Here is a 12,456-nt window from a genome sequence, read left to right on the forward strand (position 1 = left end):
GTGTGTGTGTGTGTGTGTAGGTGGCCGGCGAGCCGTGCCGACTGGCTCCTTCCACTCTGCGCATCTCCCTGCGAAATCAGGCCAACATGGTCCAGAAGAGCAAGAGACGCACGTCGGTGCCGCTGCTGAACGAGTGAGTCAGCTCCTCACTCTCTCTCACTCACACACACACACACACACACACACACACACACACACACACACACACACACACACACAGACAGATAAAGACAGATGAACTGGGCCAGCCGTGTTGCTACAGAGAGACCGGGCCGCAGCTCACACTCACCGAGTCACACAATCTGTTTAGTGAGTTCACTGCTCTGAGCGTCGCTCTGCAGATTTGACCACAGTCAAAGGAGGGACATGAAATAAACGAAGCCATCAGACATGTGGTGGTTTTACACATCAGGAGACATTTTGAGGATTTAACACTCTCTGTCTTCTCCCTGTATTTAGTTTATAAATGTAAACGTGAGTCTATTTCCTGCTTTTCGTAGCGAGCTACAGTAGATGTGTGTATGTGGCAGAAGGGCTGGGCGATAAATTAAGTCTGAGATATTTTTTTTATACCTGATCTGATTTTCAAAAATTTTTTCTTTTATTTCAGTCATCACTTCTGTGAGGGTTAGGGCAGAATAAAGATTCAATTCTACTAGAAAAATGTCTTAAAATTATGAGGAAAAGTTGTTTTAATGGAAAAAAAAGCTCAGATAATTAACATTTTGTTAATTTATTTTTTGTGTCTGGGTTCTCTTAAAATTACTACTTTTTTCTGCAAATATTAAGATTTTATTCTGGTATTATTTCAACTTTATTCCTGTAACATTATGTACAGAAGTACAACGGCACGTTGGGGGCATTGGAGATAAAAAAGATTGAGATTAATTTCAGAAATTTTCTAGAAAAAAGTTGGACATTTCTGAGTTTCAAAAGTAAAAAAATTTCAACTTTAAAGAAAAAAAAATCAGATTTTTTCTAGAAAATCTCAAAATTTCTGAGTTCTTTCTAGGAATTTTTTTACTTTTGATATTCAGACATTTCTTTGTTTTTTTTCTAGAAAATGTCTGAAATTGATCTTAAATTTCTGAGTTTATTGGCGTAAATTAATCTAAAATGGCCCTAATACAGCTCTGTATGGAAGCCTTTTAGGGCCACTAAAAAAAAAAAATTCAGACTTTTGATCTCAGAAGATTAAAGTCAAAATCCTGGGGGAAAAAAATGAACATTATTTTTATTTTTAAAAATAAATTGTAGTCTCTCCCTTATAATTCATCGTGGAGTTGGCCTGAATTCAAACTACAAATAAATAGAAACGGTAAAACACGCTTCTCGTACAAGATGGCCGACAACCCAGAGAGCGCTTTAGTGGGGGGAAAAAAATCCAGATTTTCCACAAAAAAAAAAAAAAAAAAAAAAATTAGGAAATTATCAAAAAATAAAACCAGTTGATCGCCCAGNAATTTTCAAAAAATAAAACCAGTTGATCGCCCAGCCTTTTGTGGTAGAAAGAAGAGTAGAGACTTTAGCTTCTTGTTGTATATCTAGTGTCACTGCTATGGGACTGTGCTATCAATGTCTGTCGACTTACCTTTTGGGATTTTCTCCATCTTTCCCTCCTCCTCTCCATCCTTTTCTTATTTTCTTCATCCGTCCAACACACTTACCCCGCCTTTTCTTTTTCTTTCCTGTTGTCTCCTCTCTCCACCGCCATCCGTCCGTCCTCTCTCCCGTGTTTGTCGTGTTTGTTTGCGTTTGTGCGGCCGTAGTATTCAGAAGGTGTGTGCAGCTGATCTGCGCCGCCTCTCTGCTCCCCCCGACTCCTTCTCTGTGTAAGTACCTCTAACCCCTGTTCTGTCGCTGGACGCTCGCGTGTCTCTGTGCACGTCGGCGCGGATGGAAAGGTGCCGTCTCGTTTTATCCGTTACGTTTGGCCCATATTTGAAGGCCGTGTCACGGAAATCACCACAGCTTTTCCTACAGTTTAGTTTTCAGCTGATCGTAATGTTCTGAGCAAAAGTCAAATCTGAGGAAGGAATTTCAGCGAGGGAAAACCTTTTCGGTTTTAAATAGTTTCCAGGTGATAAACGTTACATGGTTTTAAATAAAAGAGGATCTCAGCTTAAGCTACTCACTTCAAAGAACAGTTTGGTAAACAGAAATAGTATTTTAGCAACAATAAGATAATTCCTTATGTGATTTGTCAGAAAATATCAGAGGTGTCAAACTCGTACTAAGATCATAAATGTTCTTAAAGGGCCAGTTGCACCAAAATGTTTTGATAAAATCCATTAACAAACTGTTAAAATATCATTAAATAACCGTTTCCGCATATATTAAGTATCTTTTCACATGGATCAGTCTCACCAGGATTTTTCAACAAAAATAAAAGATTTTGTGCTGCTAATTTAGAAACAGTTACAATTAATTATGCCTCTCTGACAATAAATGTGATCACCATATTCTGGTAGATTTGAATGTTGTGGTGTAATTTTGTTTATGTTTGTGCATTTTCTTTGCAGGACTGAAACAATTAATTAGACTAATCATGATTCACTGATACAATTGTCAACTAATTTATTAATCAATTAATCGTTAAATGGAGTACAGGCACTAAAAAGGCCATTTGCCAAAAGATCAACACGCTCAGAGCTGCCAGAACTGTTCAGAAATATAAATTTTGCATTTAAATAAAAAAAAAAAAAAACAACCTTTCTATGTTCTACTCAGAACAAAAAGTGACAGTTTAGCTTCACAATCTGATATCTAAAGTATTTTTCAGCTGCAGATGTTCATTTGCATCTACAAATAATAAATCTACTCTGTGATTACATTTTAGGCAATAGAATGTTTATTTTGCTATTTAATAAAACCAATTGAATTATTTATTTCCAACCTTTGATTTAAAAAATCTGCATTTTTAAATCCGATTAATCGTCAGCATAATTGATAGATTAATTGATATCTAACATAAATGTTAGTTGTTTGTTTTGTCTTAATCAGTTCAGAAGGATCAAAACGTGTTTGGACCAGAAGAATATTGAAGAATTTATGACAAAAAGACCCATTTTAGCTGTAGAGTTTATGAAAATTTTTCTTTTATGATTAAAAACATTGTTTGTTTTGCAACACCAAAAGTCTGATGGGAAAACTTGCACATTTAAAACGTAATATATATACATATACATATATTTTCTTTTTTTTTTTTTAAAAAAGCATCAAATATGGGTCAAACTGCTGTGCTGAATGTAAGTGTCTGTCTGTCCAGGAAGTGTTTACTAAAGCCAGGAAGTGTCTGGCGGCATGCTGACGTCTTCTCAGTGTGCTTCTGCCTCGTCTTTATCTTTTCCTGCTGTCGTCCCTTTAACTTTACTGTGAGCTCTGCTTTTTTTATATCTCCCCTCAATGTGACGTCTTTGCTCTTTCCATACAGAAATACTTATTTATATAATATCTGAGGGATGAAAGTGAGGGGTTTTTTTTATTATTATTCTTTTAAATGTAAGATGGTGAGATGCTGCGGGCAGTTTCCGATGGTTTTTTGTTTCTTTTCCAGCATCTTTTGAAACATCACCAGAGCTCAGATTTGATATTGTGCTGCTGAATTAGATTAAAAATGTTTTACAGCCTCCAGTTAGTGAGACTTTATCTTTTAAGGCTCTAGCTAAGAGGAGAACCAGACAGCAGGAACTAAAAGTTGCAAAAATGTCTAAAGTTCAGATTTAGTTGTGATTTGTGAGCGTCTGTGCGTGCATGTCAGCGTAAATACAAACTACATGCAGTGCCTTGCTAAAGTATTCAAGCCTCTTCAGTTACATTACAACCATAAACATCAGTGGAGCTTAATGTGAAGTGGAAAGAGGTTCCAATATTTTTTACAAATATAAACCCCACTTACTCATGAAGTCAGTCATTTTAAAGATTATTTCACTTATAACGTTGGAAAATGTCTTAAGGTTAAAAGAAATCTGTGAAACTAGAACTTATTTATCAATATTAAGGAATTATTTAGTTAAAACAAGCTCCTATTTCTGGCTGAAAAGTCACTGTTAAGTTAGTTTTGTATTATTTGCAGTGTATTAAGATATTTGGACTAAAACCACTTGGTAATAGTTTGTGTTTTTGCAGTGTGGAAACCCTGAGCAGGGAAAATGTTTACATTTCCAGACTTTATTTCATATTTTAAAAGATTAGAAACTTAGTTTCAGAGAAATCTCAGAAGTCATTTTAAAAAAACAATCTCTTATTAAGGACCTTTTGCTATCAATTATTAATCGGTGAATCCAAAAATTAGTCAATTAATCTATAAAAGATCAAGCATTCACTAAAGGAATTACATGTCACTACATTAAGACAATAAACTGTTTATTTTCTTATTTAAAAAAGGAACTGAATTATTTATTTGCATAGTTTAATGTATTTCTAATATTGCATTAAAAAGGCCAAAGTGGTTAAATAACCTGCAAAATGTACCAATTTTTATCTGATTAATCGATTAATCATCAGCATATTTGATAGAATAATCGATTACTAAAATAATTTAAATGCATTTAAGTCCTGTCCAAATTGAGCACACTGGTCCTGCCATCTTTATTTCATGATGTGCGTAAACAAGGTGAATATTTTGCTCTCAAATGTCCATAAAAAATTATGAAAATAAATCTAGAAGATTGAGTTTGAAAATGTCTAATAAATATATTTTTTAAAACTATATATTTTTTATTATTCATAAAAAACATTTAAAACCCACGTTAGATTTTTTTTTTTTTCCTTTTCCCAATTTGAATAAACAGACTGAAGTTTGTGGTTGTAAATGTGAATACTTTTCCGGGTCGCTGCTCCGTTTCATGTGTGCGCTGCGAGCATGTCTGATCCGTGTGCGTGCACGTACATGCACTGCCATGTTCTTCCCTTGCAGCCCTCATGCGGTTCCGGACCGTCTGCGGCTGCGGGTGAACCGGATCAGCCTGCAGGAGTACGACAGGCTGCAGTACGACAAGGAGCGACTGCGAGACATCTGTAAGGCCGGCTTAAATATTCACTTAAATATTCTCCCGTGAAGACAGGGGTGTCCAAACTTTATGCCACATAGGCCAAAACCCTAAAATTAAGAAAATAAAAATAATTTTCAGGTTAATCAAGTTTCTAGAAAACTGGGAAATTTTCTTGAAATTTTTTTAACATTTTTCTAGAAGAGAAATTCCAAATTTTCAGGAAAACTTTGAATACCTGAGTAAATTTTCACAAAAAACTCTGAAATTTTGTGATTAATCACAAGTTTGTAAAAAAAAAAAAAAAAAAACTTGGAATTTTTTCTGGAAAAATTTGACAAGTTTTCTAGAAAAATAAAAATAATTTTTTGAAATAAAGCAGTATGATTAAAATTTCACCAAAAATTGAAAAATCTTATGCTTAATAACAAAATCACTTGGAAATTTTCTGGTAAAAAATTCAAAAGAAAATTTTCAAAAAGTTTTTTTAAAAATAATAACTCTTCGATTCCACACACACCCGCCTCCCCTCCCAAATTAGAAAAAAAAAAAAAGTAATACGCCTTCTCAGATTTTGCATATTTGCTGTGCTAAACTGTATTATTTTCAGTAATAAGAACAGGCTTTGGGTCACATTGTTTCAAAACGCTTGCTATTATTTAGCCACATTTAAGAAAGAAATTTGGATAAACTTGGTTTTACCTTTTGTTAAAACTTGATTAGCAAAATACTTTTTGTTGTACTTCAATGTACAACACAATAAAATAAAATTACATTGGTAGTTTTTACCCTGATTACAAATTAAAAGTCTCCATCTGCATCGAAAAGCCAAATTTGTATCATTTTTGAACACCAGTTGGTGGCCCAAAGGCCCCAGATGGCCCCCGGGGCCGCACTTTGGACACCCCTGCGCTAGGAGGAAGTAATTTAAAGTGTTTTTACGTGTTTGTTGTGTTTCCCAGCAATCCCAGTAGGCATTGTGGTTGTCAGGGGCGACTGCGACCTGGAGACCTGCAGACTTTACATCGACAGACTACAAGAGGCAAGTTTTCATCTTCATCATCATCATCGCCGTCTGCTCGTCGCCGCTTTGATTTCTCTCCTCCTCTGTCGCTTCTTCCTCTTCTGCGTGATCCGGGTTATTTATTGGCGGGTCGGTGACCTCGGAGCGCAGCGCTGCTTATTAAGCTGGTTGTCTCATGTGCTGAAAGCTTCTTGACTTTAACATGTGTGGAAGTTTGTGTGTTTTGTTTTTTCTTCGGCTGCTTGCTAACCTTCAAACCTGACTGCTGTGCCTGCTAGGATTTACACCAGGCGCCATCTACTGGCCACAGAGTGCACTACCAGGTACTTCGCTTGGAGAGGGACAGAGTTAGGGAATATTTCTAAACATTTGGGCCTTTAAGTAGAGCCGGGCGATAAATCGGTTTTATTGATCAATCAATTTTTTATTTTTTATTTATTTATTTATTTATTTAAGTTTTGGAAAATCTGGATTTAGAAGAATCAAGTGATAATTTTATGAGAAATCCAATACAAAAAAATAATCAAGAGTTTTTCCTCATTAAAACAACTTTTTTCTTGTAACTTTAAGATGTTATTTTGGTAAAATTGCATTTTTATTCTGCTGGTGTTATGACTTTATTCTCATAATTAAATACAAATTCTCTAGACCTCCAACATACAAATCACAGAAGGGAGGATTGAAATTAAAACCTCTTTTTAATTTTTTTGTGATTCAATTTTAGAAAACAAAACGATTAAAATAATTAAATTCAGATATGCTGTCAGAAAAATACTGAGGTTTTATCTCCAAGTCATATCGCCCAGCTCTATTTTTAGGTTTTGATTTGTTGTCATTTGAAAAATGTTGCATTCTTTCTAATGATTTCATGTCATTTAATCTTTTTATTTAATTCACCGATCAGTGAATATGAACAGTTCAAGAATATTTGCCCCTTATTTACATAAAGATTTTAACTTAGAAATGTAATAATTACACAAAAAACATCCAATAATTCATCACAAGGATTTTTTTAACTTGCTTTTAAATGTAGTGAGAGATTTAGTTTATCTCAGTTGTTCCATAATTTCTGTTCTGAATTAATTTTTTTAATCTCAGCACCTTTAACTTATATTCTCTTTTGACACATTTGTTTTCAATATTAAGAATATGAGGAATGAAACTTTTCCAGCTTGACATTTTTGCTTCTTAAATTTAGAGTTTGTATGCCGTCTGGAAAAGTTTGGATTTTATATATTTTTCAGATTATTTTAAAACATGACTTATATTTACAGAGATTATTTCCTGTTTCATTTCCTAAATATTGCCCTTCCATCCTTCTTGTTTCTCATTCATTCGTTCTTCCTTCCTTTCCTTCATTGTCTCCTTCTTTCCATCCTTGCTTCCTTTGATGCCTTTGTTTTCTACTCTTTCCTTTTTTGCTTACTTTACTTTTACAACTTTACTGTGTCTGTCTATGCATTTCTAATTGTTAGTTCAATAATAAAATGGTTTGTTTTTGTTTTTTTGTTTATTTTTTTTACCTGCAGGATGAAATCAGAGGCGTTCCCATAACCAGTTCAACCAGTAGACTGTCTCCTAACTGGAGCTTCCTGGACTGTGAGTTTCAAAAACACATTTAATATTTTGTATAATCTTATTTGTTATAATTACAGACAAAGCAACTTGTTTTTGTTTCTTGTGATTTCAGCGACATCAGCTGATCGTTTCTATCGCATCGACAAAGCTCAGGTAAGGATGGCAGTCAGACGTCACTACGCCTGGTGAGAACAGGTTCTTATTTCACTCTGACTGTTTTCTGCAGGAGCATCTTCACTTTGTGACAGAAATATGTCAGGATGAGGTTTTCATCCTGGACCATGAGGGACCGGTGGGGAGCCAGGCGTCGTCGGCTGGGATGCCAGATCTGGTGGTTGAACCTGCTGCAGGGTAAGAAAGCAACTTTTTTTAGAATAATTTCATTTTAATCTTTTTCTTTTAGTACTTTTTAGTAGTTTAATGCTTCAGACTTCAGAACCAGGGGAATGATTTAATGAAGAGGTCTGAATACATTGAGGTGTTGAATGTGGCTGCAGTTGCATCTGTTCACCACCAGATGTCACTAGATGATGGATTTATACTGCAAATGATAAATTGTGTTTTTTTTATTATTATTATTATTATTATTTAATGGATCACTTTTTCAGTAAGAGAAATAAATTTTTAAGGCACTTTCAGAGTTAATCATTTTAAAAAAGGTTTGTGTTTAAATATTTCCACATCTGTTTAAGTAAAGAAAAATACAAACATTATCAGACTTTATTGCCATTAAGCCATGTAATCATTTAAAGTAGGACTAGTGTTGAAATATATGTTATAGATTCATGGTTACTTTCTGTGTTATGCTTCCAAAATGGTAAAAAGTCTGAAAATTAAAGTCTGGAAAGTAAATTTTATCTGAAAAATATTGTTTGAATGTCATTCTATGTTGCCTGTAAAATGCTGACTTTGCATTTTTCTTTGACTTTGCTGGGGTTTTTATTTTAATGTTATCATTTATTTCTTACAAATTAGAAACATTTAATTGTGTTCTTGGTGCAAAAGTTGAACAATAGATTAAAAAATGGCGTAAATATGCCAAGGGGTTGCCATGGCAACACAACAGAGCCTCCAGTATCACTTTAACATGGCACCACTGGAAGGAAAGCCTGAATAAAAATAATAAATGCTAACCTTTCTGTTTTTTTAATAATCAGATTTGCTGCTTGGGAACATTTAAGGAAATCATTGTTCTTTTTTATGTTTTTTTTTTCCAGTGCTCCTCTGACACCTGATGAACAAGGTAACCATGATAACCACATTAGTTTTATATAATTATATAATCAAACCTAACCTACATAGCAAACATAATAGTTTTACAGTGTAACATATGTGAATTTGTAGATTTTTTTGAAAACAAACACGCTACCACTGAAAAGACAAAAACATACAGTAAACAGAACAAACACCTTTAAAATGTAAGGAATCAATAAAGTAAACGCTTTACTGAATTTTTCATATTTTTTCCATTCGACTTTTTGCAAAGTAAAAATCTGAGTGTTTTACTTTTGATTACTGCTTTTCCCTTCATCAGCTCGTTATGCATTAAAACAGCTTCAACTGTTCAAGAGAATTTTAAGAGTTTAATTTAGAATTGTGAAGCATGAAAACCAGAATCATAAAATATTGTTTCTGGTGAATGAACTGAGACATGCCTGGACTTGTCCTGATAAAAAAGGAAACCCTGGAGCAAAGTTTAGTTATTTACAGCCAGGAATTCCCTGAACTCCCTGTTACTGCTAATCATTTCACTGCTTATTGTTCTGCTCTGCTTTCATTTTCACGTCACAAAGGTTAAACAGGAAATTTCTGCACATCTTTATCCGTGTTTTCAGCTCCAAAACTCAATTTATAACTTTTTTTTTTTTACTTTCTGGAAGTTTTTGCATTTTAATTATGCAATTCTGCATCAACATTAAAATTATCCAGTGCCACCTCCAGGTAGATGATGATCATTTAGTGCCTATAAAACCATTTTAATGTGCTGCTGAGGCCACTTTTAGAAACACACATTTTATCCACTAGTCAGACAATCATAAGGTTTATTTCTGAGACGACAGGTTTGGATCTGTTGAACCTTTTAAATCACAATGAGTCAGATGATTTTAACATTCCTGTCAGAGTTTCTATGGATCAAATTGTTTCGACATGTTTTCTTTCTAATTATATTCTACAGGAATCATGCGTCTCGTGACTTCTCTGTGTGTTTTTGTGTTTTGTTGCAGCTCTTCTAACCGCTGCCAGTACTGGAGATCTTCTACTGGTACGGTACTTTCCACTGGGGAAAAAAACCCTGATGTCCAAAAACTTAAAAACTCTAAAGCCAGTTCTGCCTGTTTGTTTACAGTAGGGTAGAGTTGCATGAATAATCCACAGGATTTTCCAGTCTGTTTAGGATTTCTATTAAACAAAAGCACCAGTGAGTCATTAAATTAATTAAGTCTGACTATTTTTTTCATTCCATAATTTAAAATATTTCTCCGTGTTTTCCTTAAAGCAACATGAGTGGTTTTTGTATAACTTGAATTTCGGGTCCCCTGATGCTAAGCTAGCTTTTACTCCACAATTTTTTGACTGTATTTTAGTTGGGATTTGGGAAAACTGCTCCATGTTTGATGATCATGCTGCTATCTGAAGCAGTCATGCCCCTTCATAATTCTGCCTCTTCGTATATTTGTCCAGAGTAGATTTAAATCTTTAGCTTCAAAACGTTTCCACACCGTTCTTTAGTCACAGGTTTCGTCAGAACAAAGCTTTGAGCTTCCTTTCCAGAAGAGGTGAGGCAGAGATGACATTGCACAAAACAAGTTTCACTTTTCATTTCTCAAGTAGCAGCAGGAAGCGTAGAAGAGAGAGAGAGAGTAATGGTTATGTTACGGTTATGATATCCAGATTTCCCCACATGTGTTCAGCTGTTGGGCCTGTATCTTAGCAACAACAAAACTAGCTAAAAGCTACTATGATGCAGCATTTATGAACTCCTTGGTTCATAATACAAACAAAAACTTAGAGTTGTCAGTTCTGGGATGTAGAAGTTGTTTCACTGTGATTTGTCCTGGATGAGTCCATGTGTTGCCAACTGAGGCTACGTTCACACTGCAGCCTGAAGTGACCCAATTCCAAGTTTTTTGTCAAATCGTAATTTTTTTAAAATTATTTTTATGTTTTTGCATGGTTGTTCATACTTCCAATTATATGCGGCTTGTACGTGACCTACAGCGTTAAACTGCAAACGACTGAAAGTGTCCCACATGCGCAGTAGAGGGCGCAATAACAATACACAGGGTGTTCGGTAATGTTTTACCAACCGCCATAATAAAGAAGAAGAAGAAGCTCAGCGTTTGCAGACGTAAACATGGATGCTAACAGTAGAGCTTAGCTTACACATTTGAAGTTGTTATCTGACCGGAGCAGGATATTAATAACTTAAACCTCATTAAGGTCCGTCATGGCTGCTGTTTTTCTTCCCTCTTGCACGTATCAGGACGCAGCGTAGTGACGTTTGTCGAGTATCAATGACGTTCAGGTCGGATGAATTCGACCTTCTGAGATTCAGGTCACGTTTGAAAAGATCAGACACGTATAGGATGTCTAATGGCCTGGGTCGAAAAAAGTCCGACCTGTGTTGTTCAGACTGTCATGAAAAAGTCAGATACAGGTCGCATTATAGCAAAAAAATTTAAAAAAATTGAAATTGGGTCTCTTCGGGCTGCAATGTGAACGCAGCCTAACACCCCACCAAACATACTTCTGCTCAGTAGCTCAATATTTGTCTTAATCTGACTACAAAACATTTCTTTGAAAGGCACTTGGCTCGTCGATTTGGCCAGGTTTGAATTTTAATTGATGTTAAAGGTGTTGATTTTGAACTGAGTGCACTTTGAACATGATGCAACATTGGGTGCTTCATTCATTTCCGTTTCCAGTTTATCGAAAGTTTGAGGCTTGGTGGTTCTTAAACTGTACCGGTTTCTTAAGCACTTCCTCTTTTTTCAAAGACAAGTTTATTGGCATTGCATATTTCAGCAACAAGGCAGTTTAAAGTGATTTAGAAATAGAAATATTGTCCCGCAAAGGGGAAATTTAGGCGTAACAGCAGCAACAGATATAAAGACTTGCATCATACAGTGTTCAATTATGAAACAAGAAATAAACATAACATTTTGTCAAAATCACAAACATCAAATTTGTTGTTCAATGTTTCACCACTTCTTGTCAAAGGCAGCTCTTAACAAGGTGGGCTGAAGTCAGTGTTTCAGCTGTTTTTGCAGTTTTCTGAAAGCTTGTTCCAGATTAGCGGTGAACTGCTGAACGGCTTGGTACTAACCCGGTGGAAATGAAAGCCTGGAAAAGTTCTTCAGGTGGTAGAAGGCTGACTTTGTAACTGTCTTAATGCGACTCTGAAGGTTCAGGTCTGAGTCCATCACTCTGACTCTGGATTTTTCCTCTAAAGGCTTACAGGTTGGAGTAGAAATTTAAAAGCAATGATCCAAAGCATGCCGGAAAGCACTTCTTAAAAGTGGCATGTGATTTGAATGTCATTTTATTTCTCACTTTCTGCATAAAACATGAAGATTCTTGTACATTGTGGCGTATTTTCTGTCCAGCTGATGGATGGCGTACGTCGAGGAGTCAGCTTGTTGGTGAGAGACTCCGGCGGTTGTTCTGCGTTACATCTAGCTGCCCAGAACGGACACACAGATCTGGTCAGCTTCATCCTGCAGCAAGGTGAGAAACTGGACTCTATTCCAACACATTTGGTAAATAATGCCGATGATTTTTATATTTTATAGTTTATTGTTTTTGTTTCTTACTCTGCAGGTTCAAAAGTTCTCCTGGATTTAACCGACAGAGACAAGTAGG

At 35.4% G+C, this 12,456-nt stretch overlaps 1 protein-coding gene across 4 annotated transcripts in view; it reads left to right on the top strand.

Moving 5' to 3' along the window:
* Positions 1-12,456, top strand: part of dgki (diacylglycerol kinase, iota) — a 35,397-nt gene that overhangs the window by 17,456 nt on the left and 5,485 nt on the right. For 2 of the 4 annotated variants that reach the window (XM_016665033.1, XM_016665034.1), the window contains exons 20-31: positions 21-133; positions 1,770-1,832; positions 4,919-5,019; positions 5,954-6,033; positions 6,294-6,338; positions 7,545-7,614; positions 7,706-7,746; positions 7,820-7,944; positions 8,811-8,836; positions 9,819-9,856; positions 12,201-12,321; positions 12,415-12,451. In XM_016665033.1, the coding sequence (XP_016520519.1) occupies positions 21-133; positions 1,770-1,832; positions 4,919-5,019; positions 5,954-6,033; positions 6,294-6,338; positions 7,545-7,614; positions 7,706-7,746; positions 7,820-7,944; positions 8,811-8,836; positions 9,819-9,856; positions 12,201-12,321; positions 12,415-12,451 (860 nt within the window). The remainder of the gene's footprint in view (positions 1-20; positions 134-1,769; positions 1,833-4,918; positions 5,020-5,953; positions 6,034-6,293; positions 6,339-7,544; positions 7,615-7,705; positions 7,747-7,819; positions 7,945-8,810; positions 8,837-9,818; positions 9,857-12,200; positions 12,322-12,414; positions 12,452-12,456) is intronic. The other 2 variants (XM_016665035.1, XM_016665032.1) reach the window with 2 other exon arrangements.

This window comes from Poecilia formosa, unplaced genomic scaffold (genome assembly GCF_000485575.1).
Source record: "Poecilia formosa unplaced genomic scaffold, Poecilia_formosa-5.1.2 Scaffold542, whole genome shotgun sequence".
Taxonomy (NCBI): Eukaryota; Metazoa; Chordata; class Actinopteri; order Cyprinodontiformes; family Poeciliidae; genus Poecilia; species Poecilia formosa.